At 32.7% G+C, this 24,911-nt stretch overlaps 2 protein-coding genes across 6 annotated transcripts in view; one reads left to right on the forward strand and one right to left on the reverse strand.

The window, feature by feature from the left end:
- The window catches only part of DNAJC2 (DnaJ heat shock protein family (Hsp40) member C2), a 34,774-nt gene extending 11,083 nt beyond the window's left edge, over window positions 1-23,691 (forward strand). The window contains exons 4-17 of one of the 2 annotated variants that reach the window (XM_074268432.1): window positions 224-322; window positions 1,175-1,316; window positions 3,419-3,499; window positions 4,455-4,520; window positions 9,124-9,215; window positions 9,304-9,425; window positions 10,380-10,529; window positions 11,890-11,978; window positions 12,608-12,677; window positions 20,544-20,728; window positions 21,401-21,501; window positions 21,657-21,764; window positions 22,499-22,653; window positions 23,278-23,691. In XM_074268432.1, coding sequence (XP_074124533.1) covers window positions 224-322; window positions 1,175-1,316; window positions 3,419-3,499; window positions 4,455-4,520; window positions 9,124-9,215; window positions 9,304-9,425; window positions 10,380-10,529; window positions 11,890-11,978; window positions 12,608-12,677; window positions 20,544-20,728; window positions 21,401-21,501; window positions 21,657-21,764; window positions 22,499-22,653; window positions 23,278-23,352 — 1,535 coding nt within the window. In that variant the 3' untranslated portion in view covers window positions 23,353-23,691. The remainder of the gene's footprint in view (window positions 1-223; window positions 323-1,174; window positions 1,317-3,418; window positions 3,500-4,454; window positions 4,521-9,123; window positions 9,216-9,303; window positions 9,426-10,379; window positions 10,530-11,889; window positions 11,979-12,607; window positions 12,678-20,543; window positions 20,729-21,400; window positions 21,502-21,656; window positions 21,765-22,498; window positions 22,654-23,277) is intronic. The other variant, XM_074268434.1, reaches the window with a different exon arrangement.
- The window catches only part of PMPCB (peptidase, mitochondrial processing subunit beta), an 83,730-nt gene continuing 81,015 nt past the window's right edge, over window positions 22,197-24,911 (reverse strand). For all 4 annotated transcript variants that reach the window (XM_074268444.1, XM_074268445.1, XM_074268446.1 and 1 more), the window contains 4 exons: window positions 24,326-24,411; window positions 24,163-24,251; window positions 23,859-23,934; window positions 22,197-23,772 (listed from right to left, as the gene is read on the reverse strand). In XM_074268444.1, the coding sequence (XP_074124545.1) occupies window positions 23,708-23,772; window positions 23,859-23,934; window positions 24,163-24,251; window positions 24,326-24,411 (316 nt within the window). In that variant the 3' untranslated portion in view covers window positions 22,197-23,707. The remainder of the gene's footprint in view (window positions 23,773-23,858; window positions 23,935-24,162; window positions 24,252-24,325; window positions 24,412-24,911) is intronic.

Here is a 24,911-nt window from a genome sequence, read left to right on the forward strand (position 1 = left end):
AATTTTTTTTAAAAAATTTTTAATGGTAAATCTTCCAAAAAGGTTTTAATTTACAGTAACTGTTAAATGGGGAAAAGGAGGGAATCTATTCCATGACCAAGTATTTGTCATGATATTCAAATTTATCCTTAACATTCCAGAAATGAATCAATTTAACTTGTTTTTATTTTCAAATACAAAACATTAAGTGAATGAACTTATCCAAACCTGACTCATTTGGTAGATAAAGCCATGGTTTTGAAACATCATCCAGACAAACGAAAAGCAGCAGGTGAACCAATAGCAGAAGGAGAAAATGACTACTTTACTTGCATAACTAAAGGTAAGAAAATACTTTCAGTGATAAGAATTTCTAATGTTTAATAGATTAATGTAAATTTTTATAGGCTAATATTTAATATCTTAAGCAGTATATTTCACTTTAATGTATGGTAACATTAACAAGTAATTTTTAATTAAATAAAATTATTTCTAATAATAGAAGAATTGATTTAGATTTTTTTCTATTTCATGGTGACAATTAAGACCTTCCAGTTTTCTATTCCATTTCAAGTCATAGTCTGACTTAACATATGACATTGTGTTAACACCTAAACTACGTCAAAATGAAAATTACTTTTCATGGCTAGTTTAAGTAAGCTGGTTTAAACTAAATTAAGAAATTGATTCTGTATTCTAATGCATTGCATAACCCATAATTGGATACCATATTATATTCAGGAAACTTTATATTACACATAGGAATATTTATACATTTATTAAGAAAAATGAGAACCTATTTTCTTCCCAGAATACTAATCACCATTTCCAAATAGACCTTTATCTTAAAAATTGTGTGACTTAAAATGAAGTTAATGTTTTCAGACCAAAATGAAAAGTTTTTAGATACACACTGACTCATATCATTCCTGTATTGTAAGGATCCTTACTTGCTACCTCTGCTGCCCAAGACTGGCTTTTTAAAATTATTTAAACTGTTTAAAAAATGGGTATTTAAACTAATACCTCATCTCTTTACAGTGGAAGGCAATAATCCATTAGTATATTGTGAAAATAAAGACTACTTTAACTTAAATACTACTAACACCAGTAAAATTAGCATTTTCTCACAGAAACATGTAAAATCAGATCATAGCTGGCGATATTTTGTGACCTTGTAACTTTTTTTCCTCAGCTTATGAAATGTTGTCTGACCCTGTGAAAAGACGAGCATTTAATAGTATAGATCCTACTTTTGATAACTCAGTTCCTTCTAAAAATGAAGCAAAGGACAATTTCTTTGAAGTGTTTTCACCAGTTTTTGAAAGGAATTCCAGGTGAGCTGTGGTATCACCTTTTGAACATAGATCCCTGTTGCATGCACAGAAAGGTCTTCCATATTTTCTCCTTTTTCTTCTGAAAACTAATTTCACTTCCTCTTCTTGTACAAGGAAGAAGAAGAAAAAAAAGAATATTTATCTCTTCTCTCTTAAAAAAAATCTAGCAAACTCAGTTTTCTCCATTGTTTCATTCCCTAAAACAGCGGCCCTATTTTGACACATTCTAGACCCTATTTTATGTTTTTCTTACCTTCTCAATGCCTTATGTAATGATAATGACTCAGTTTGATGTAGATACATGATTTCCTTGTAACTTCATTTCTTTTTCTTTTTTCCACCATTTTACTCCTTTTCTGGTTATACATTTTCTCCCTTTCGCCCACTATTAGTTGAGAAAAATGATTGTTCTCTTCTCTGAGCAACTGATTACCATAAAGCTTCTCTGGATAAGAGTGGGTTTACATTTAAGTTTTTTTTTTTTTTTAAGTACCTTTGAAATTTTTTAAGCTTTTATTGAGTCTACTTATTGTGTAAATATTTATATTGTTTTCCCTGGTCTGTGGTTCAACCTTCCTGCCTTTGAGAGTTATTTTCTCACATGGCTTCATGTGCAACATGTTTCCTCATCTCTTATTCCTCATCTAAGGCACTTAGTATCACCATTTGTACCTTTTTAGGGCTCAACATCCAGGTAATGAAAGTATATAGTATATTTTTGTGTAAAATTATTTTAGATAGGTAATGATTATTTTTCCATTCCAAGAACATGCTACCAGTCCTCTAATAGATATAGAAACCTAGTTCATTTATTCTACTTGTACATCAAAGATTTTTAATTCAGAAAGTGTGACAGTAGGAAAACTTTTAGTTTTCTAAACCTGGGCTTTCAAGTGAGTTTTCTAATCTCTCAACTCACTTATGACTCTCTTAATTTCTAAGCTTAATTTCTATATCTACTAGGTATTATTTTCATTGTAAAGGGAGTATTCTTAAAAAAAAAAAATTTAACTAAACATCAGACTTGCCATAAATATGCTTTCTCTTTACAAAGCATCATAAGATCACATGTTTAAAGTGAAATGGACTCAATTGTTTGCCTCATCCAAACCCACTCACTTTACAGATGAAGAAATTGAAGATAGAAGAGATTATAATTTGCTCAGGGTCACCCATGGAGTAAACAGCAGGACAAATTGGAAGCCAGGCCCTTGATCTCCAGTTCCAGTGTTCTTCCCATTTTACCATTTTGCCTCTTTTGATGTATCATCATCAAATGATGAAATGTTTGGGGAAAAAATGAGAAAATGTTTGGGAGAAAAAAATGTTTTGGAGAGGATAATCACAGAACTAGAAAGAATATTACTCCTATTTCTCCTTCTGTCTTGTACCACTGCTCCTTGATATTTCACACTTACCAGGCTTCAGCTTTCGAACTTTACTTTATATGTAGTGTCTGGCATGTGAAAGAGTGACTTTTTAATCAGGTAGGGAAGTTAGAAATTATATTCTGCTTTTATAAAAGGCTATTAGTGTCATAGCTTTTTTTTTTTTTTTTTCTTTTTTCAGTTATAGCTTTTTATTTACAAAACATATGCATAGGTAATTTTTCAACACTAACCCTTGCAAAACCTTCTGTTCCAAATTTTCCCCTTCTTTCCCCCACCTCCTTCCCTTGATGGCAGGTATCCCAGTACATGTTAAAATATATGTTAAATCCAATATATGTATACATAATTCATACAGTTATCTTATTACACAAAACAAAAATGCAAGCAAACAACATCAGAAAGAGTGAAAATGCTATATTGTGGTACACACTCAGTTCCTCTTCCAGAGTATAGCTGTCTCTCTTCCTTACTGAACAGTTGAAACTGGTCTGAATGAATTCGTTGTTGAAGAGAGCTATGGTGTCATAGCTTTTAAGTATGTTTTATAAAAGTAATAAGGAAAGATTTTCAAACCAACTGCTCATTCTATTTTGAAGGTATATTCTATTAGGCAGAAATGGTTAAAATATTGCCAATTACAAATTATGACATCCATTCAGGTTTCATATCAGTTTTTATGACTGGATTTGTTTTTTTATTTTAATATTTCAGATGGTCAAATAAGAAAAATGTTCCTAAACTTGGTGATATGAATTCATCATTTGAAGATGTAGATGCATTTTATTCTTTTTGGTAAGCTAATATGCTTTTTAAAATAGTGCTACTATCTTAAAAGGATTTTAATTAAACATATGTTGATTCTCAAAAAATTCAGCATGAATTTACTGAAGCCCTTCATTTAGAATTTATTGAAAATTTTTGCTTGAAGCTGTTTTTCTTTCAGCTGTTTGACCTTTTCTGAATATATAATTCCAATCCAGGTACAGGTATTAAAAATGCTATGATGAAAGTAATTGAAACTTGCATTAATTTGTATTGGCTTAATACAAATTGAATAGACAAAAGATTCTTGTTTCTCTATTCCCATCGAGCAAGGACAGGATTATAGATTTTTCATTAACAATTTACTGATTTATATTTGAGTGAATTTTGTAATACATAAGTTTTTATTTTCTTGGTTAATCTCAAGTGAGTACTAAAAAGGATGAGCATGAAGTCTTTTTATCAATCATTCACAAAGAAGTTATTAAGTATTTACGTGGCAGAAGAGGGGAAGTAATTAAGAAAGGGAAAGAAGATACAAATACAAAAACCAGAATGGTCCTTGACCACAAAGAACTTAAAGGAACAATAAAATTCAGTTTTACAAATTAATGACTTTTGCTTACCATAAGATATTGAAAAAAATGATCATCTGCTATGGTTGCCTGTAATTGATTACAAAGTTAAAAATATTGAGTAGCAAAGGAGACAGGTAGAATCCAGGACAGCTAGATGGAGGGAAAAATCCGTAACAAATCTCAAAAAGCTGAAGAACCTGTAGTAATTAGAGGAAAGGGAGGGGGTATGTTAAAGTTTTATACCCCAATCTATTTAAAATGAAAACAAAGTAAGATACTCTTCGTTAATAGAAAATTATTAATCCAATTACTAGTTTCATCTTTTTACTAAAATATATCATGCAAATAACAGTTTTAAAACTTGAAATTGTTTATAGCTGTCATTTTGTGTTTATTTTTTATTTGAGGTATAACTTTGATTCTTGGAGAGAATTTTCTTATTTAGATGAAGAAGAAAAAGAAAAAGCAGAATGGTAAGTAAAGTCATTAATAAGAAAAGTAGTTTAGCTCTCTTCTACCCCCCTCTTTCTAAAATGTGAGGATGTATTTGTGGGTGTCTTGAAAATTGATCCATCAGAATTGATTATCGTGTATCTTGAAAGTTATGAAACATTCCTGAGGCTTGTTTCACAGTGAGGAAATCTTCATGAATTAATATTATATGAGATAATAATGGCAGTCCTTTTTATGATGTGACAATACACATCCATACCTTTAAACTATTTACACAATATTATGTAAACTAATGGGTAGAGGTACTTACATTTTTAAATTTTTTTTTTAAGGATATATTCCAATTGGGAAGTAAAAATCAAGAGCCTGAATTCTAAATTCAGAGCCAAGAATAAATGTCCCTGGTACATAGAATTCTTATGTACTATTGATAGCAGATCAAAGCCAACATCCTTATGTAGAGATTTCTTTTATGGTAGCTACTATCTTTAATAAAATTTAATAATAATATTCAAGCAGTTAAGAACTTTTTGCCCCTTAGCAGTTAGATGGATTTGTAGATATAGAGTGCCAAGGCTTGAGTTAAGGAGTCTCTTCCCCAGACACTTAATAAGCAGAAGAAAAAAATGCCAGACTGCTCCTAATGTCTTTATTGAAAAAACCCTAAGCAGAGTCAAGAAAAGTTGGATATGACTAAGATTCAACAATAATAATAAAACCACTTAGCATTTGCCACATAAATTCACTCTGAATGGTAATTTGTGAGACCTTACATTCTATTAGGGAAGGAAGGAAAGAAGGAATGATGGAGCATTTACTAAATTAGCATTGTGCTATACACTGGGGATACAAATACAAAACAAAAAGTCTGTTCTTGGGGAGCTTATGTTTTGACTGTGAGAGAATATATAAAAGGGAATGATGATCAGGAAGGAGTATTTGGATTGGGAAAGTAAGATACAACAAGTAGAGCCATACTGAAATATAGATTGGTATAGCCTTTCCAGTAACACTGTCAACATTGTTCCAGAACTAGAAAGAGAGGATTAAGGGAAGCAGCTATTACAGATGGTATGTATAGTATATAAGTGGCTGCTGAGATGATTGGGTGGGCAATAAAATGAAACATGACTAAAAATGTTGGCTAAATGGCCAGATTAGAATGAGTGACATGATAACACTTGCCAATCAGGATAGTGCGGTCAGGGCAAGAAGTCCAGAGGGAATGTTCTTTGGTCCTTGGAGTCAGTCAAGTAGAAAGCCTCCCTAAAGTTCTTGCTCCAGAGGCAATCATCAGTGTTATTTTTTTTTTTAGTTTTTAATTCTAATAACAGAATGGATAGTCTTTCTCTGTCATCCAGAAAATTTCTTCAGAGATTCTTATCTTCTAAAGTCCTTTGAACACAGAACTTGCCCAAACAACAGAAAAAAGAGGATCATAGCAACAAAATCCAAAGACAATTTGATTAAATCTGAGCCAATGATAATATGGCAAGAAAAAGAAATAGAATAAAAAATAGGAATAAAAAAAAAATTGATGTAAAACTATTACTTTGTGCACATCATATTGAAGAGGTTCAGCTCCCCTTGATTCCCAGTCAGGGAGCCAAATGAAGAGGTTTTCGGTTGTGTCCCCAAAGTGATGAGGTTTGGCGCCAGGCAGGGAGTTGTGGAAAGCCCTTTGATCAGCGCAGAGGTCCTTTGTAAAGGAATTTGTGAACCCGAAAAGCTAGACTGGCAAAAAAGAAGTTTATTATTGGCATTGGGAAGTCAGCCTTTGCTATGCATGAATAGAAAGAAAGAATTTCTTGGTGGCAAAGTCCCGAAAGTTTCTAGAGGAGGAGTCCTGGCAGAGAGAGTTTCTAACAGAGAAATTTTCTAGCAGAGAAATCCCGACAGGGAGGTAGAGAGGTCATACTCCTGTTAGGGAAATAGATAAAGATAAGAGGGAATAACACTGAAGGAGAATATCATTTCAGCGGACAGAGGGATGCATAAGCAGCTTATGCCAAGGGGAGAGAGAGGTTCCTTGGCATAACATATTAGATCCTCTGCAAGGAGTGATACCTAAGTAGCCTCATTTTATAATCAAAAACTTGTCTAGAAGCTGGGGTCTGGGAGCAGTTTGAGGTGGAATCAGAATAAAGAGGAAGAGTTTTGGAGCTCCCCTGGTCAACATGATGGTCTAATATCTAGAGAAACCTCCTGTATTTTACCAATAAAACTTAGCAAGAAGAGATACAAAAAAATTCCATCCAAAATAACTACAGAATATATGAAATACTTGATAGCTTGCCTCCAAAACACACATAGAAACTATATGACTGGAACTATAAAACTTTTTTCATAGAAATAAAAATAGAACTAAACATTTGAAGAAATATTAATTGCTTATAAGTAGGCTTTATCAATATTATTAAAATGAGAGTGCTACTTAATGTTTCTTATTTGGTACCATAATATTCAAACCATGAAATGATTATTTTGTAAAGCTAGAAAAAAATAATGAAATTCATGAGGAGAAATGAAAGGTCAAAGTTAACATTTTCAAGGGAAATAACCAAAGGGAACCAAAAGAAGAGAAGGGGGCCTACCAGTAACTAAACTATATTACAAAGGAGTAATCATAATAATGATGTTACATATTGAAAAATAGGTTGATCATTGTGATAAAGTACACAGTATAAATAAGCAAATGAAAACAATAGTGCTGTGTTTGTTAAACCCTGTCCTCAACTTAGGCAGCTAGGTGGCTTGGTGGTTTTACCTGTAGGGTGTAGTTAGGAAGATGTAAGTTCAAATGTGTCCTTAAACATTTAGAGACTGTGTGACTCTGGGCAAGTCACTTAATCTTTTTTTGCCTCAGTTTACTCAGATATCAAATGGGGATAGTAATAGCAACTGCCTCCTGGGGCTGTTGTATAAGGATTGAATGAGATAATTGTAAAGCGCATAACACAGTGCCTGGCATATAGTAAGTGCTGTAAACATTTAACTGCTGCTTAGTTGTTTGGATAAGTCTTATTAAAAAAAAAAACCAGGTATAAAGCAACATCTCACACCATATACCAGGATAAGCACCAAACTAATATAAAAGATATAAAGAACAACACTATCAAACTAGAGGGAAAAAGAAGAAATTACCTAAAAACATGGATAGAGGAATAGTTTATAACCAAATATAATATTGAGATTACAGAAGACAAAATGAATAACTTTTTATATAAATTTTTAAAGTGTTATTATCAAAACCAATGCAGTTAAAATTAGATTGGAAATGAGTAATTAGGGGGAAAAAATCTTTGTAATAAGTTTCCCCCCAAAAAAAATGGTCAGGGGCAGCTAGATGGTGCAGTAGATAGAACACTAGCCCTGAAGTCAGGAGAACCTGAGTTCAAATGTGGCCTCAGATACTTAATACTTCCTAGCTGTATGACCCTGGGCAAGTCACTTAACCTCAATTGCCTCAGCAAAAAATAAATGGTTAAGAGATATGGACAGGCGATTTGCATAAAGAAGGGCTCTTAAAAATAATTCCTAGAAGTCTTCACCCTACTCTAAATCCCTTGTGGTTTGAGGGCTGAGGATCTGGGAAGCACACAGTCTTAGACAAATATTTTTCTTTCTTCTTCCTGTAAGTGAATTTCTCACTTCTCTTAGAGGAGATTTTGAGGACTATATACAATATAAACAGAAGAAACCATTTATTCATTATAGTACCACTCAGGTACAATCTTAGCTTGCAGAAAGTTAGTTCTTCACAGCCTGCATCTCCTTCATTAGATGTCAGTTGTGATGTAACCACAATAATTCTTCAAGACTTCCATATATGAACAGAAGGACTTCTGCAGTAGAAATGTATGCATCATAGGTCTCTAGAAGTATATCCTCAATATAAAAACCAATTTGCTCCAGACTATATCTGTTCACCTTAGCCAAAGTTTTGTAATTGTACTTGAGGGATGCTTCTTTACACCATGACCTTTGACTTTGATGAGGAGAAACTGAGGCTCTAAGCCGAGATGGATCAGCTCCTTTTCTGGTTGTCTAATTACCTCTCTCTCCTTTCCCAAAGTACCAAAGGGCACGTCCGGTTAGCAAATGAATTTGCTACTCAATGCTGTGTTAAAACAAAGTCTTTATTGATAGTAAAGGGATAGGTAGACATTTGACCTCCAGGGAGCTTAAAGGCCAGACTTGCCTACATAGGGGATGATAGTAAAGGGATAGAGGGGACGCCCGGCACAAGGCAAGGAGACCAAGGGCAAGGAAAACAATTTTAGAGATTCATTTTATACTTAATCAGGGTCATAAAACAAAGTTTGTATAGAGATGTTATCCAAGAGGTTCTGGAGATATTTGTAAATAAGACAAGAATTTCTAAAATTCTTTTAATCATTCCGGTCTCAAGTTATCTCCTTTAATTTCTTCTAAGACAGGAATTTCCTGTTAATTATTTGTATCTTGGGCTATCTCTTTTAATCTCATCAACTTCATTAACTTAATGTTAAGCATCATCCTTTTAAATACAGTGATTTGCTCTGTTTTAACCATAGAAATCATTATTCTGAGCATGAAACTTTAGAAAATTATTACATCTTTGAAATGTTTGCCATTTTACAGTCGTGATGAGAGGAGGTGGATTGAAAAACAAAACAGAGCAGCTAGAGCACAAAGGAAAAAAGAGGAAATGAATAGAATAAGAACATTAGTTGGTAAGTATATATATTGTTTTTCAAAGGATTTAGTTAATTAAGTGGGGGACTAAATATTCACAGGGTTTTTTTTTTTTTCTTCTGATAGACAATGCATATAGCTGTGATCCTAGGATAAAAAAATTTAAAGAAGAAGAAAAAGCCAAGAAAGAAGCAGAAAAGAAAGCAAAAGTGGAAGCAAAAAGAAAGGAGCAAGAGGCAAAAGAAAAAGTAAGTTGACAACTTTTGAAGGTGGCTGATAGAATGAATTTATTCAGTCAATTAATTTTTATTAAGTGCTTATTTTTTAAGGCACTAATTACTAATTGTGATATGCTAATTGTGCTAAATGTGCCAATTGCTAAAGATACAAAAAGGAAAAGACAGTCCCTGCCCTCAAGGAGCTTCCAAACTAATGAGGGAAACTGCAGTCAAATAAATATATACAGAGCAGGCTATATACATGATAAATATGAAGACATTAATAGAGGGAAGGTTTCCTGTAGAAGGCAGGATTTTAGTTAGCTTTTGAAGGAAGCTAAGAAGGGCAGTAATTGAAGGAGAGGAGGGGAGAGCATTCCAGGCACAATGGGCAGCCAGAGAATTGGAATACCTTATTAGTGGAACAGCCAGGATGTCAGTGTTATTGGATCAAAGAGTAGTATATGTCAGGGAATATGATATAAAAAGACTGGAAAAGTAGAAGGGGACTAGGTTATGAAGGGCTTTGAGCACCAAACAGCATTTTGTATTTGTTAATATGTGACAAAAATTTCTCTATTGTTTCCAAAACTATTAAAAACAGAGAACCTAGGGACTTAAACTTAAAGGTGCTATTTTTGCTAATGTTCTAATTTGCATAATTAGTAGCAAGAGAGGAATTTTAATTATAAACAACTTATCAAGCATTTACTAAGAATGTATTGAATAATGCAAGTAGTGTAAATGTCACAGCATCTAATGTCTTCAGTACCATAGTAGTATTTAATATTTTCTTCTTGAAATAAGACTAATTTGAAGGTATTTATTATTTTGACCAAAATTAGTGTTTGTTCTTCAATAAGATGATTTCAAACTCACCTATTTTCTGAATCAGAGCATTCATTAAAAGATCATAATTGCTTAAGGTCATTGAACAGTGACATGCCATTTTCAGTGCATAATAGTTTGTTTTCCTTATTATAGCAAAGACAAGCTGAATTAGAAGCAGCTCGGTTAGCAAAGGAGAAAGAAGAGGAAGAGGTTAGACAACAAGCATTACTGGCAAAGAAAGAAAAGGAAATTCAGAAAAAAGCCATTAAAAAGGAAAGGCAAAAACTTCGAACGTCATGTAAGGTATGTCAATTTTGTAAAGAAAAAATCTTTTCACATACCAGAAAGGATCATAGGTCTAGAACTGGAAGGGACCTCAGAGGTCAGCTTGTCCAACCCTCTTTTTTACAGATGAAGAAACTGAGACCCGGGGAGGTTAAGTGTGGTGTCAGATGCAATATATGAACCCATGTGCTTTAATACCAGACCAGTGCTCTTCCCGGTGCTTTGTCATATGCTGGATATTGGCATCTGCTAGGCACATTGTATCCAAAAATAAAAAAAAAAAGTCTCTTCCCAATAGGACACACACACACACACACACACACACACACACACACACACACACACACACACAAAATATATGCTAAACAATTTTATTTGGGGCATGGAGGGCACTGGCAATGTTGACATAGGTCTTCTATAGGAGGCGGCCTGTTGAGATAAGCCCTGAAAGAAGCTAGGGATTCTAAGAGGCAAAGGTTACAAGAAAGTAGATTCCATGCATGGAGTTAAGTTTTTGCAGCAGCACCAAGACAGGAGATTTGTGATATCTACCATTTAATGGTAGGTACTCAAAATATTTTTTAAAATAACTTTTCAATCCCTTCTACTTAGCTAGACTTTTCTCCCCTCTCCCCTAGTTCTAATTTTACATTTTTCATATCTGTCATTATCTCCCTAAATTTGATTATACTAATTTCCAGTTGCCCATGTATAATTGATATGTGATGTTTTATTCATTAGTTTTAAATATTAAGTAAATATGATGATGTTATTCATTAACCCCTATTTATCATCATGCCACATGATAACACTTTTACTGAAAATATAAACTCTCTAGTAGTAGATGTTTATATTGAGGAATAGACTGAGTAGCATACTCTAATGGAAGAAAATTCTTTTATGGGGATCACATTACTTATTTTTGTCTCTTATTTTTTTATTTTTTTAAATAGTATTTTATTTTTCCAAATACATGCAAATAGTTTTCAATATTCACCTTTGCAAAACCTTGTGTTCCAAATTTTTCTCACTCTCCCCTTAGCCACCCCCCAAGACAGTAAGCGATCAAATATGGGTTAAAACATGGATCACACTATTTCTTTATCCATTAGCAGTTTCTTGGAGACCTGGCTCATAACAGCTATAAGACTCATTTACTTTGCATCTATAGCCTACAAAAAAGTTGACTTTTATAGCTGTGAAGAACTTGGCCAAATCCCCCTAGTATTTGACTGAAGGTCAGAAGCTATGATGTAAATTAAACTGCTAAGATTTTCAAAGGTTCATATATTAAATCTCTTTAGCTATTAAATTGGTTTTATAATCAATAATTTGTACCAACATGTACACAACAAATTTCTGTGTTTGTGCTTTCTAGAATTGGAATTATTTTTCAGACAGTGAGGCAGAGTGTGTTAAAATGATGGAAGAGATTGAAAAACTTTGTGATCGTCTTGAGCTAACAAGGTATGATCACCATCTTACTGTAGAGCTCTATCCAGAAGTCAGCTTTTTACTTTTTATTTTTTTGGTTTTAAAATTATAACCATTATACTTAGTATATTCATTTATTAAACTCTAAAACATTTAATGTTGTTTTGCTAAATGCCTCTGAGAGAGGCCATATATCACAGTTGTGATTGTAATAATATACAAACTATTCAGTATTACTCATGTGTTTGTATATCCACATTTTACAAATTCATATAAACAAATACATAAAAATCAATTTCAAGAAAGAAAAACAGCAAATACTGAATTTGAACAATAGTTGAACAAAACTAGAGACTAAAATTGCATAGTAATTATTGGGTAGTTACAGATTTCTTCATGTTGGTAATTAGATGCTCAAACAAATAGCAACCTTTCATACATATTGTACTTAAATTTGTAATAATGACAGTTTGGCTGAGCTGTAAAATTGCAGTAAAAAAGTTACACAAAATTAAATCTTCACAGTACTATAAAGGAGTGGATTCTTTCAATACAATATAAGAAGGTGGTTCCTTTGTATAAAACTGAAATCCTTAAAACACAAAAAGCCAACTTTTTCTATTAAATTTGGATAATATTTCATGCTCCTTTTAAAAATTTAGCTTGCAGTGCTTGAATGACATTCTTACATCTACTACAAAAGAAGAAGGGAAGGCTGCTGTGGAAAAGCAGGTAATGTTCATTTAGCATATGCGTTATTACAATATGTGTTATGTGTTGAACTAGTTGGCTATATCTCATACATGATTATTGTATTTACTTTTGTGTCTTAAATGTGCAAATACATTTAGAGAATTTAGAGCTCACAACAACCAATCAAGAGCATCTAATCCAATCTCCCTTACTTTATAGAGAATGATGATACTGAGGTCCAGAGAAGTTAAGCTTTAGAGCCCCAATAGGAAGTCTTCATTAAATCTTGTTATACTTTTTAGCATCACTTTTACTTTTTACAGACAAGCTGGCCAATTGACAGTGAATCTTTTGACCATGGTAATCCGTAGATACAAAATGTTCCTGAGTTCTTTTTTGTAGTGATGGTGGCAGAAAGGGAACAGAGGATATAAAGAATCATAGTTTTTAGATTTAGCAACTTTGACACTCATTTTTTCCCCTTTCGGCTTAATCATTTACTTTTATTTGTACACAATAATATTGTCCTCTGAGGAAAATAGGGCTTAGCGTTCTAACAGATTTTGTCTTGAAGCATATATTTTGGAGAGGCCTTAGCACTGGTATGTTGAGTTTGACTGCTTTAGGACTGTTGAGCTTGCCACCTTGTTAGAATCATTGGCTTGGTGATTCTGGTGCCAGTAGACTTAGTGGACTTGTGGTTGTGGCCATTTTATAGTCACACTTGGTGATCTTGAGATCTGAGGCCAAGACCTGCCAGCTTATTTATTCCTATCAGCCTCTAGCAAAACATATTTCTCAGGAACTTTCAGAACCTCTTATCGCTGTGACTTGGGTTTCTTGGTGCTTTTTGTGTTCCATTTATGGGACTTATTGTGGAAGGTAAGGTTCTTGGCCACCTTTATATCTCATGCTTGTGCTGCTGTCATTCCATGGACCGGAAGAGACTAAGTGTGAAATAAAAAGCAACTTTGATACATTTTCAAATGTGGGAATGTCATTTATTTACCAGTGCTAATGGAATTATTGGAGAAACTGAATTTTATAAATTCTGACACTCTTAGTATAAATGAAGACAGTATAAAACAGAAGACAAAGTTGCTGTTAAAAATAAAAGAATGGTATGATGAGGATTGTTAAGTATTGTTAGTATTTGATTTATCATTCATCCAAAGGCAACAAGAAATATCATTTTATGGGAGTACTTGATCATTTTAACAGTAATCATTTGCAAAAAAATCACCAGGAAGATAATTGCAATTTATGTGATAAGATAGGATAGGAAATGAAAGAATTTGTTAAAGAACCTAATACTCTCCATATAAAGTGAACATATATTGTAATATTTGCTGACTTTTCAGGGTGTTCAAAAGAAGAGAAGAAAAATGAGTTGGAATACATTATTCAGGACTAAGAAATGAGAAAAGCCAAAAATTATAGACTATATAAAAAACTTCATACCTAAATATCACAAAGACTTCAAGAAGAGAGTTCAGTATGACACTGAGAGAGTGAGCAAAAAAATAACCAAAATACCCCCAAAACAAAAAACAATATTAAATGAATTATATCTTGAAAAAAAGGAAATGACTAGTGATGTGAGAGTCATTTCTGAATCGGCTATTGATCAAAACAAAATAGGGTCTATTTTTTTTGCTGAGATAATTGGGGTTAAATGACTTGTCTAGGGTCACAAAACTAGGAAGTATTAAGTGTCTGAGAGCAGAATTGAACTTGGGTCCTCCTAACTTCAGGGCCTGCAGTCTATCCACTGTACCATCTAGCTGCCCCTAAATAGTGTCTATTCTTGAGTGAACTCCAGTTGGACATTTTGAAAAAAACTATTGATACTGAAAAAAGCAAAATGTTTAAAAGAACAAATATCAGTGTCAACTTATCACCATTCTTGAGGAAGCTTAATCAATACAAATCAATTGCTCAAGGATTGCCAAGAATACTTGGAAATATCTCAACCAAAAGATAAGTGAGAGGGCAGCTAAAGGCAATGTTGGTTTCCTATGTTGTGGAACTTGATGAAATAACATGTCAGTATGTCTTTTGCTTATGCAACCTACAATTATCTCTTCCTTAAGTCAAGTTATCCTTGAAAACATGAAAAAGCACCCAGCCAAATCCCTGGGGATTTCAGTGAAAGACTTGCCAAGTTCACATTAAGCACTTAATGACTTGTCTTTGAATCCAGCCATTAAGCCACTTCATAATTTAATTGTATTATTGTCCAGTCAGCATCTCTCCATTTTTTCTACAAGAATAGAGAATTAGATGTTTTGCTAAACTTTATTTAAGTTATATCCATCAATCAGTTATGAAGCATTTACAATATGTCAAGTGCACTGTGCTAAGGAATACAAAGAAAGAGCAAAACGATAAGTAAAAATGATTTCCCTGGTTTTTTTTTAATGTTTTTCATATTTCCACTATTTATGTTTTTATTATTTTATGTTTTTTATATTTACATTATTTCATACATGAAACAATATTTTCCCTGTTAGACATATAAAAGATTACCTTCAAAGTAGATATAAAGTAGTCGTAGAAGGGGAGGGCATTAATACATGGGTAGACAAATACCTCAGGAAGTGTCTTTGAATTGAGCCTTGGAGGAAGACAGGGATTCTAAGTCAGGATCAGGAAATAAAGTATCATAGGTGTGAGAATAGACTTGGCAAAAGCATTGCAAAAGAAAATATAATGTTGCATATAAAAAAACAAGTAGACTAAAATGCCTGAACAATTTTATGGAAAATTGTTTGGGGGCCCCTGATTTACTGGTTTAATAACAGTCAAAAAAGGAAATACATTTAGTCTAGCATGACCTGTTTTTGATGAAGTCAGGTTTTTTCTAGATATTTATTGAATATATTCATTGATTTTTAGTTTGCTGTTTTGTTTTTTTTTTTTAATTGGAGCAGTACTTACTCTTCTCTGTCAATACACTTCTATTCTCAACAATCAGATAACAGAAAGTCATCCAGGTTTTTAAATATCCAAAGATACGGTTCATTTGGGCTAGGTAACTTGAATTAATCCAAACTATTAATCATGTCCTTATTTTGGATATCAATTGATTCTTAGCTATTTTTGTTCTGTCATTTCCAGTACAAAGGTCATTTTGCTTGGTAAATAAAGCAAAAGTAATATAAGAATTCAGTTTTCAAATGATTAGAAAAAGTCATAGACATTATTACTCTAAAAAAGGTGACTTAGAAAATTTCAATAACTACCAATCCAAATGGTAATTTCCCATCTTTACAAGAACACATTCAAGTAGAGCACCTTTGGTGAAGGTATGAAGAGCAGACTAATATGCCTCCCTTGCATGTATCAAAATTATGTGAGATTCAGGAGGACCCAAGTTCAAATCTGGTCTCAGACACTTAACATTTCCTAGCTGTGTGACCCTGGGCAAGTCACTTAACCCCAGCCTCAGAAAAAAAAGAAAAAAAAAAAATCATGTGAGATTCCTTTAAAGATTTAACAATGAAGATAACTTTATTTATTGACTCTCCAAACAGGGAAATAAAGGAACCTGTGGTTTTCAAAGGTGTTTTCCAGTGGCATATAGGATATCTGGTTCAAAAAAGGAAGGAGCAATCCTCCAAATGTTCCTTTTCTACAGATGATATAGTGTTAATAGTATCAAAACTTAAACCATCTTGTAAATATCATCATCAATAGTTAACTTTGGAATGTAGTAGAGCTTCCTTAATTTTAAATATACACACACATATATATACATAAACATTTATGTACATATACACATAAAAATAGATATGGTACAGGAAATAAAAATAAACATATCAACTGAAATAAATCAGTTATATAAAAGGACAGAGACAACATATATGTATGTATGTGCACATACATAAACACATAATGACAACATATACTTGGCTGCACAAGATTTTATTTATGTGTATATGAATATGCATAAATATGGGAGTGCCTTTATATATATATATACTATAAATATAATGTGAAATGACTAAGAGTTCCCTACATGGGAAAAACCAAATGAATAAAAATGTTGTCTAGTTAAGCTACTAATTCAATATTTGTATTAAGTAGTTTAATATTTAATGTTAAATTTATTTGCTATGTCATTAAGTGTAGGTATCTATACACACTATGGGAAGGAGGGGAAAGAGGAACCAGAATTCAATGTAAGAGTGGCCTAGAATGCCATTGAGAAATTTTTTTATTAACCTGTTCATCTCCTGTGATTCAAAGTTCAATATTTTGAATGTACTTTTCTAGTGATTTTAAAACTCATGTGGCATGCAGTTCCTGAACATGAACTTGTATTTTTTACAAAAAGAAAATCTTCTAAAATCAGACAAAAAGTTATATATAAAAGTTGATCATGATGTTTATTAAGTTGAAGATAGATCATCCAGATGTTTAGACATTTGCTGAAAACAGTTGCTATAATGATCTTTTTGTCTTTATTTTTTTTGAAAGTAAAAAAGCATGCATGCTTCAATCTGTATTTTGACACCATCAATTCTTTCTCTTGGGAATGTATAGCATTTTTCATCATAATCCTTCAGAATTGTCTTGGATCATTGTATTACTGAAAATAGTTAAGTCATTCATAGCCAATCATATAACACTGCTGTTACTCTGTACATAGTATATTTCACTTTGCATCAGTTCATAAGTTTTTCTGAGCATCATTTCTTATAGAACAATAATATTCCATCATAATCACATACCACAATTTGTTTAGCCATTCTCTGATTGACGGGCATCTCCTCAATTTTCAATTGTTTTGTTCCAAAAAAAGAACTGCTGTGTAAATTTTTTTTGTATATAGGTCCTTTTCCTTTTTTATTTGGGATACAAAGCTAGTGTTATTTCTAGGTCAGAGTATGTATGATTTATAATCCTTTGGGGCATAATTCCACATTGCTTTACAGACTGGTTGAATCAATTCATAACACCAATAGTGTATTAATGTCTCATTTTTCCTATGTCCCCTCCATTATTTATCATTCTTATTAGCCAGTTTAATAGTTATGTAGTATGCCAGGATTTTTAATTTGCATTTCTCCATTTCTCTCTATGGCTATAGATAGTTTTGTGTCGTCTGAAAACTGTTCATATCTCTTGATCATTTATCAATAGGAGATGGCTCTTATTTTTTATATGTTTGAAAAAGGCCTTATCAAATAAATTTTCAGTTAACTTTTGCTAACTTTATTTCCCTCCATCCTATTTCTCTACACATATCCCTGCCTTATTTCTCTCCTTTCACTCTGTTCCTTCTCACAAGTGTTTGCTTCTGACTATTCCCTCTACCAATTTGCCCTCTTTTCTTTCACCCCCTCCTCCCTTTCCCTTCTTTTTTCCTATAGAACCAGGGATGTTATTCATGGGCCATACAAAATTGCTAACTTATAGAACTCAAAACAGTGGGAGGGTTCTTCTACCTTACTTTTTGACACATTACCTACATTTGCTTTAGCAAATGAGTTCGGGTCCTTATATGGCCGCGGGCTGGATTATTTTCCACTCCTGCTATAAGGATAACATTAAGATATATTTCTACACCCAAATGAGTGTGCATGTCATTTCCCTTTGAGCTAATTCTGATAAAATTAAGTTTTTCATGTTCCCTTATTTCCCTTTTCTTCTCCTCCACTATAAAATAATGTAAGACACTGTAAAGACAAAATTGTTGTTGCCTTTATGTCCATTCTGTGGTTCCCCTTCCCTTTTTTCCAGCACATTCCTCTCACCCTTTTACTTTTTAGATAGTATCCCTTCATATTCAACCAAAACCTGTGCCCTTTCTCTATTTACTCCTCCTAACCAGTGCTAATAATGAGAATGTTCTTAAAAGTTGCAAGTATCATCTTTCCATATAGGAATGTAAACAGTTTAACTTAATAAATATTAAGTCCTTATGATTTCTCTTTCTTGTTTATCTTTTATTTTGTATTTGAAAGTCAAATTTCCTATTCAATTCTGGTCTTTTCATCAAAAATGCTTCAAAGTTTACTATTTCATTGAATATCTTTTTCCCCTGAAGGATTATATTGGATTTTGCTGGGTAGGTGATTCTTGATTGTAATCCTAGCTTCTTTGCCTTCCAGAACATCTTGTCTTAGCCCTCCTATCCTGGAATGTAAAAGCTGCTAAATTTTGTGTTATTTTGACTATGGCTCCATGATATTTAGGACGACAACAGTGGATTCTTTGAATTTCCTTATTTTCTGATTTTGGAATAGCAGGGTAGTATGATGATTTTTTTTTTTTTTTTTTTTTTTTGGGTGAAGCAATTGGGGTTAAATGACTTGCCCAGGGTGATACAGCTAGAAAGTGTGTCTGAGGTCTGATTTGAATTCAGATCCTCCTGACTTCAGAGTTGGTGCTGTGTCTAACATGCCACCTGGCAGCCTCAGTTTGATTAATTTCTTGTGATTGTCTAAGCTTTTTTGATCATGGTTTTCAGGTAGTCCAATAATTTCTAATTATGTCTCCTGGATCTGTTTTCCAGTGAGGTATTTTCACATTGTCTTCTATTTTTTCATTCTTTTGGTTTTAATTGTTTCTTGATTTCTCATAGCCATTAGCTTCCTTTTGCTCAATTTTTATTTTTAAGGAAATTTTTTTCATTGAGATTTTGAAGATTTGCCTAATTCTACTTGTTGTTGTTTTTTTCGTAAGTAAATTTTTATGCCTCTTTCCAGTAAGTCATTTATGCTTTTTAAGGCATTTTTCTCTAATGGATTTTTTGTACCTCTTACCATTAGGCTTATTCTGTTTTTTAAAGGTGTTATTTTTTTCCAGTATATTTTGTCTCTCCTTTAACTGATTGACTTCTTCATGATTTTCTTGCATCACTTATTTCTCTTCCCAGCCTAGTAATTAGCATTTTGGACACGGCTCTCATCAACTATTCAGCCTTAGAAAATTGGCTAGGGCTCTGAGAAAATGTATACTCACAGGCAGGGAGTATGGTACATAGTACTTGAGAAACTGACTTGGTTAGTTATGTGCCAGAGATGACCTAAAGTCCAACTCCAAGTTTCTCTCAATCCATTCTGCCTATTTGCATTGATACAAAATAAAGTACTATATTTCTTCAAATAAGAGAAGATAATCAGAGCCAGAGAATTAAGTTAACACTTAATAGAGAAGTTGGAAGGCTGTTTTTTGAAAAAGCTGAGGCAGAAGATGATCTTTTTTAGTCAGAACTACTAAATCATGAAGTTTTAAAAGGTAGGAGTGAACAGAAAACAGAATCACCAAGAAGTGAGATGAAGCAATAAATCTAGATAAGAATGAGCCTTGAACAAATAGAATTAAATTGTTGGGGTAGGGAGCTGGGAGGAATGTATGCTTGGAAAGATGAATCAAAACATTATATAGATTATTATGCATTTCAAAAAAGGAAAATGGAAAGGTTGGTGATTAAACAAGATGCAGAGGAAGAGTATATATGTGTGAGTTCAAGGTCTCTCTAGGTTTGAAAAAAGACTGGATTAATTACACAGGTGCTAGGGTTCATTTTAAGGGTGATCAAGGGATTCTCTGAGACTAGAGGAGGGTGGATAGACCAAAAAGGATGAGATGGCCTTCATCTCAGTAAAGTATGAGGTACTTATTTTAGAATAAAATTTCAGAGGAGACTCTTGGAAGCAAGGCCTGGATAACTGCTGTCAAGAGCACGCTACTGAAAGTATCAAGGAGCAAATTTATATAAATTCCCTTCAACCTGGGAGAGTATATATGTAAAAAACAAATGATTGGTTCCCACATTGCGAATTAGCAAGGGAAGAAGAGTATTAAAATCTGGAATAATAGAGGGGGTAGCACTAAACTTGTCTGGTATAATTCTTAAACAAACAATTGATCTTTACCTATGTTTTATTGTAGATAGAAGAAATAAATGAGCAAATAAGAAAAGAAAAGGAGGAAGCTGAGGCTCGTATACGGCAAGCAGCTAAAAGTACTGAGAAATCAACTGGTGGAGGTGGCAGTAGCAGTAAAAATTGGTCAGAAGACGACTTGCAATTACTAATTAAAGCTGTGAATCTTTTCCCCGCTGGAACTAATTCAAGGTATCTCTTTTACTAAAATACTATTATTCAAAATGCACTAACCAGAACCTAGCAATGAGAATCCATATGTCAGGGTTATTTTTTAATCTGTATAAGGTACAGACCAAGAACATTCAAGCAAATCTCTTGACACAAACTTAGTGCTCTACTCCCTATGTGCTGGAGTTTAATTCCATAACAATGTGTTCTCATGAACAGAATTCCAGTATGACTTCTAAACTTTTTTTATAGAAATGTTTAAATAATATATAATGATTTCTCAAGAAGAGTAAAATCATGAAAGATTTTGGTTTATGCCATAGTAATTGAAATGTTGTTTTATTTGTTTTCTCTTGGAATAAGAAACTTATTCAGTGCTGTTTCACTTCTCAAAACTAGACAGACTTTCTTTATACCCCACCCCTAGTCACACAGATAGCCAGTTAAGACTCTTCTGTTCAGATTCCAAATTAAATGATATACTTTTTGTAATAATATACATAAATGTATGATTTATTTACATAAAGTGATACATAGTATCTTTTTAAGATTTTGTTATGCAACAAAACATTAGATAAGGTTTAGTAGAACATAAAAATCAAAACCTTTTGAGTGGCAATAGTTTCAAGTAATAGTAGTTTTTGTTATTAAAAACCCAAACTTTATTGCTTTTGTTTTCATATCTTGCAATAGATGGGAAGTTATTGCCAATTATATGAACCTGCACTCTTCTTCTGGAATGAAAAGAACTGCAAAAGATGTCATCAGCAAGGCAAAGAGTCTTCAAAAACTGGGTACTTAAAACTTTTGGTGAAATTATTTCAAGGGGAAAAAACTGATTTGGGATATCAAATACCTTTAGTAAATTAAAATCTTTGTGAGAATTTATTGATATATGAGCATTGGATATGAAATATAGTAGGTAAATAAAACTTTTCTTTCCCCTCAGATCCTCATCAAAAAGATGATATAAACAAAAAAGCTTTTGATAAATTTAAAAAGGAACATGGAGTTGTGCCTCAATCAGACAGTGCAGCACCTTCAGAGCGTTTTGAAGGTAACATTCTTAACCTCCCCCCCCCTTTTTGATGTGTACATTTATATTTTGGCTTTAGGCTACCAAATTTTCCTTCTAGGAATAGGCTCTGTAGTTACTATAATTAGGAGAATAAAATGTTCAGTTGATTGAATAATGCAAAGCAGTTAAGTTCATTGCAAATTTTATAGGTTTTTAGGGGGAGAAAGGGTATGTTGGATTTGCAAGATTGATTTGTTATTCTTTCCTTTCAAATGATGACAGTTTTATATTTATAATGAGTGCAAGGGTTCTAATTTTTCCATCATTTATTTAAGAGGAAAAAAAGGCAATATCTATCTTCCCCAAAAAGTTTCTGAAAAGAAAAAAGATTTTTCATTTCTAATACATAATTTTTTTTTGTCTCATGCTATCAATTTAAGATAAATTGTATTATAATGAACACTGATAAAATTCTTTAAGCAATTTTTAATATAGTCCAGGTAAAACAACACTGAAATTCATTTTTTTTTTCTGTAGCAGCAGCCTGTATTAAAAAGACAAATAATTTTACTGCCTTTTCTTTTAGTTTCTTTGGCTAAGGGAAGAGATGTAAGGTTATATTTTTATTTATAATTCACATATACATATATATTCTTTCAAAAGATAAAAGGTTTCTAAGAGATAAGACTCTTTGACCATAATATTTCATTAAAGTAGTCATTATTACTAATAGAACTCATCCTTTAAGGTTTTTCAGATAACTTTTTTTTTAGGTCCATGTACAGATTTCACACCTTGGACAACTGAAGAACAAAAACTATTAGAACAAGCTCTGAAAACATATCCTGTGAATACACCTGAGAGATGGGAAAAAATAGCTTCCGCAGTGCCTGGACGATCAAAAAAAGATTGTATGAAACGATATAAGGTACAGTATACATGTGTACATGTAATTCAGTAATTCACAAACTTTATTCTAAGTTAAATTGCATAGTTATCTTGTTGATTAGGCTTCAGAGCACTAAAAACAAAAAGATTTACTACAAAGAAAATGTCATTTGTAGAAAAGTAAAACATTAACCTACAACAAGAGCGTTATGTCAAAGTGTCACCTTCCAGAAACCATTTTTCTCTCATAGTAAAAAAGTAATCCTGGCTTCTCAAAGACTAAATTAGCACAGCTTTGGTTGGTGGTATGAAGAGGAATAGCTTTAAGTGTGGCCCTAAGATGAAAGTGGCTTAACAGAAGATTTGAAGCCACAAAGGACTGAAACAACAAACATTTATATAAATATAAATATTCCTTGAATTTTAATGAGAAAAAGATGTATAATTATACTACAGACCAAAACTAATTTTATCTATGAACGGCAAATTCGTCGTTCTGCCAAGTCAGATCTATCCTCTAATGATCTTTTTGGGGGGTCCTGAACAATAAATTTAAAATATAAACTATATTCCATATTTCCACAAAATAGTAAACAAAATCTCCCTAAAATTCTTAAATTTTAAAGGCTAAACTTTAATTAACTAACCTTTTTCCCCCCCCCAGGAGCTCGTTGAAATGGTAAAAGCAAAAAAGGCTGCTCAAGAACAAGTGATGAATGCTAGTCGAGCCAAGAAATGACTGAAGTTGACAATCTTTCTTTGTTTTTATAATAAAACTGCAAATACTGTATAAATTTTCATTCTTAAACTTATAAAAATTCTTTTGATGTTTTGAATCTGTGTTTTTAGCTTACTGACAAGTTCCTTTAAGAGAAAGAGCAGCTGGTGGTAATTATACTTTCTCTTCCTTACCTATTACAAAAAAAGTCTTTTGAGTCTGAAGGGTTTCCTTATTTGTAATTACTTTTTAAAAGTCTGAAACAAATACCACCTCACATTTTCCAAACTAGGTTCCAAAAACATTTTGATTTCTTTTTGGACGAATTTCTCAGTTTTATAAATAACATTTTCAAAATCATTTGATTAAAATCTTCTTATTCTCGAAGCCAATACATGCCACTGCAGATTTTGTTATAATTTGGTAGTTGCTCAATGGGACCTAGAGTTTTAAAAGAAATAACAGTTAAAACATAATATTTATTTTCCTCTTTAGGAAAAAAAAAATGGTTTAGAAGAAAGGCTTACCAACAGCAGCTATGGCCGGATGTTTATTATAGATATATTTTGTGCATACATCTCGTATATTCTGAGCATCAACAGCCTGAAAGAAAAGGAAAACTAGGTATGAGGTAACATTTTTGGATTTGTCTATCACAAACAAGAAATGCTTCCTTTGAAGTTCAAATCCAGTTCTAGACAATTTATCTGAAAAATTCTTAATCTGCTTATTAAGGGACCCTGATCAATGAGACAATATATCAGATTTTAAAATAGTAACCAAAATTGCTAAAAGCAAATGGAATTCTTTACTCTAGACTTAAGAACTTACATCAATTCTTGCTTCAAGCTCAGGAATGGGAATTCTCCGATTATAACATAACATTTGCCGACCAATATCTTCACAGATTGGAGTAGAACCTATTTAAAGAATAAAAATCTAGTTAACCAAAACACAACCCAAATAAAAATAAAACTCCAGCCTTCAGCCTTACCATCAAGTTGCAGCAGCATATTTGTTTTCAAAAGATTCTTAGCTCGAGCAACTTCACTTTCAGAGACACTTGTGCAAAGTCGTATCCTAAACAGTGTGAAAAAAATAAGAGCTATCTTGAATCAGTTATTATAGCAGCCTAGATTAGTTTTCGTTATATAATAGTGTCTCATAAAATATCCAATGCAAGAATCTATTTTAATATCCTTCTTTAAAAATCACATCCCCAAAAGAGGGGTCTGATATACTTCCTAGTACTGGCAACCTTGCCACCCTTACTGTAACCCCACTTTTGGTGATTCAAGTAAGCATAAATGTTACTTCCAGATCAAATCTTGAAAACACTGCTAAAGAATACCAAGTCTGAGGCAAGAAAACTAAAGACCTTGCTTCTAAGCCAAAGGTGAAGTACACTTACTGAAAAGTTCTGATAAAAACAAAACACATGACGGAATCCAAAAACTACCAACAGAGATGCTTCTTGGAAATTCAATAATGCACATACCTCAAAAGGTTATACAAAAAATATGGGTAACAAGGTAAACTGGCACAAAGAAGGAAGTTTGAGACTCGGGATGGAACTTCTG

The sequence above is a fragment of the Sminthopsis crassicaudata genome, chromosome 5 (genome assembly GCF_048593235.1).
Source record: "Sminthopsis crassicaudata isolate SCR6 chromosome 5, ASM4859323v1, whole genome shotgun sequence".
Taxonomy (NCBI): Eukaryota; Metazoa; Chordata; class Mammalia; order Dasyuromorphia; family Dasyuridae; genus Sminthopsis; species Sminthopsis crassicaudata.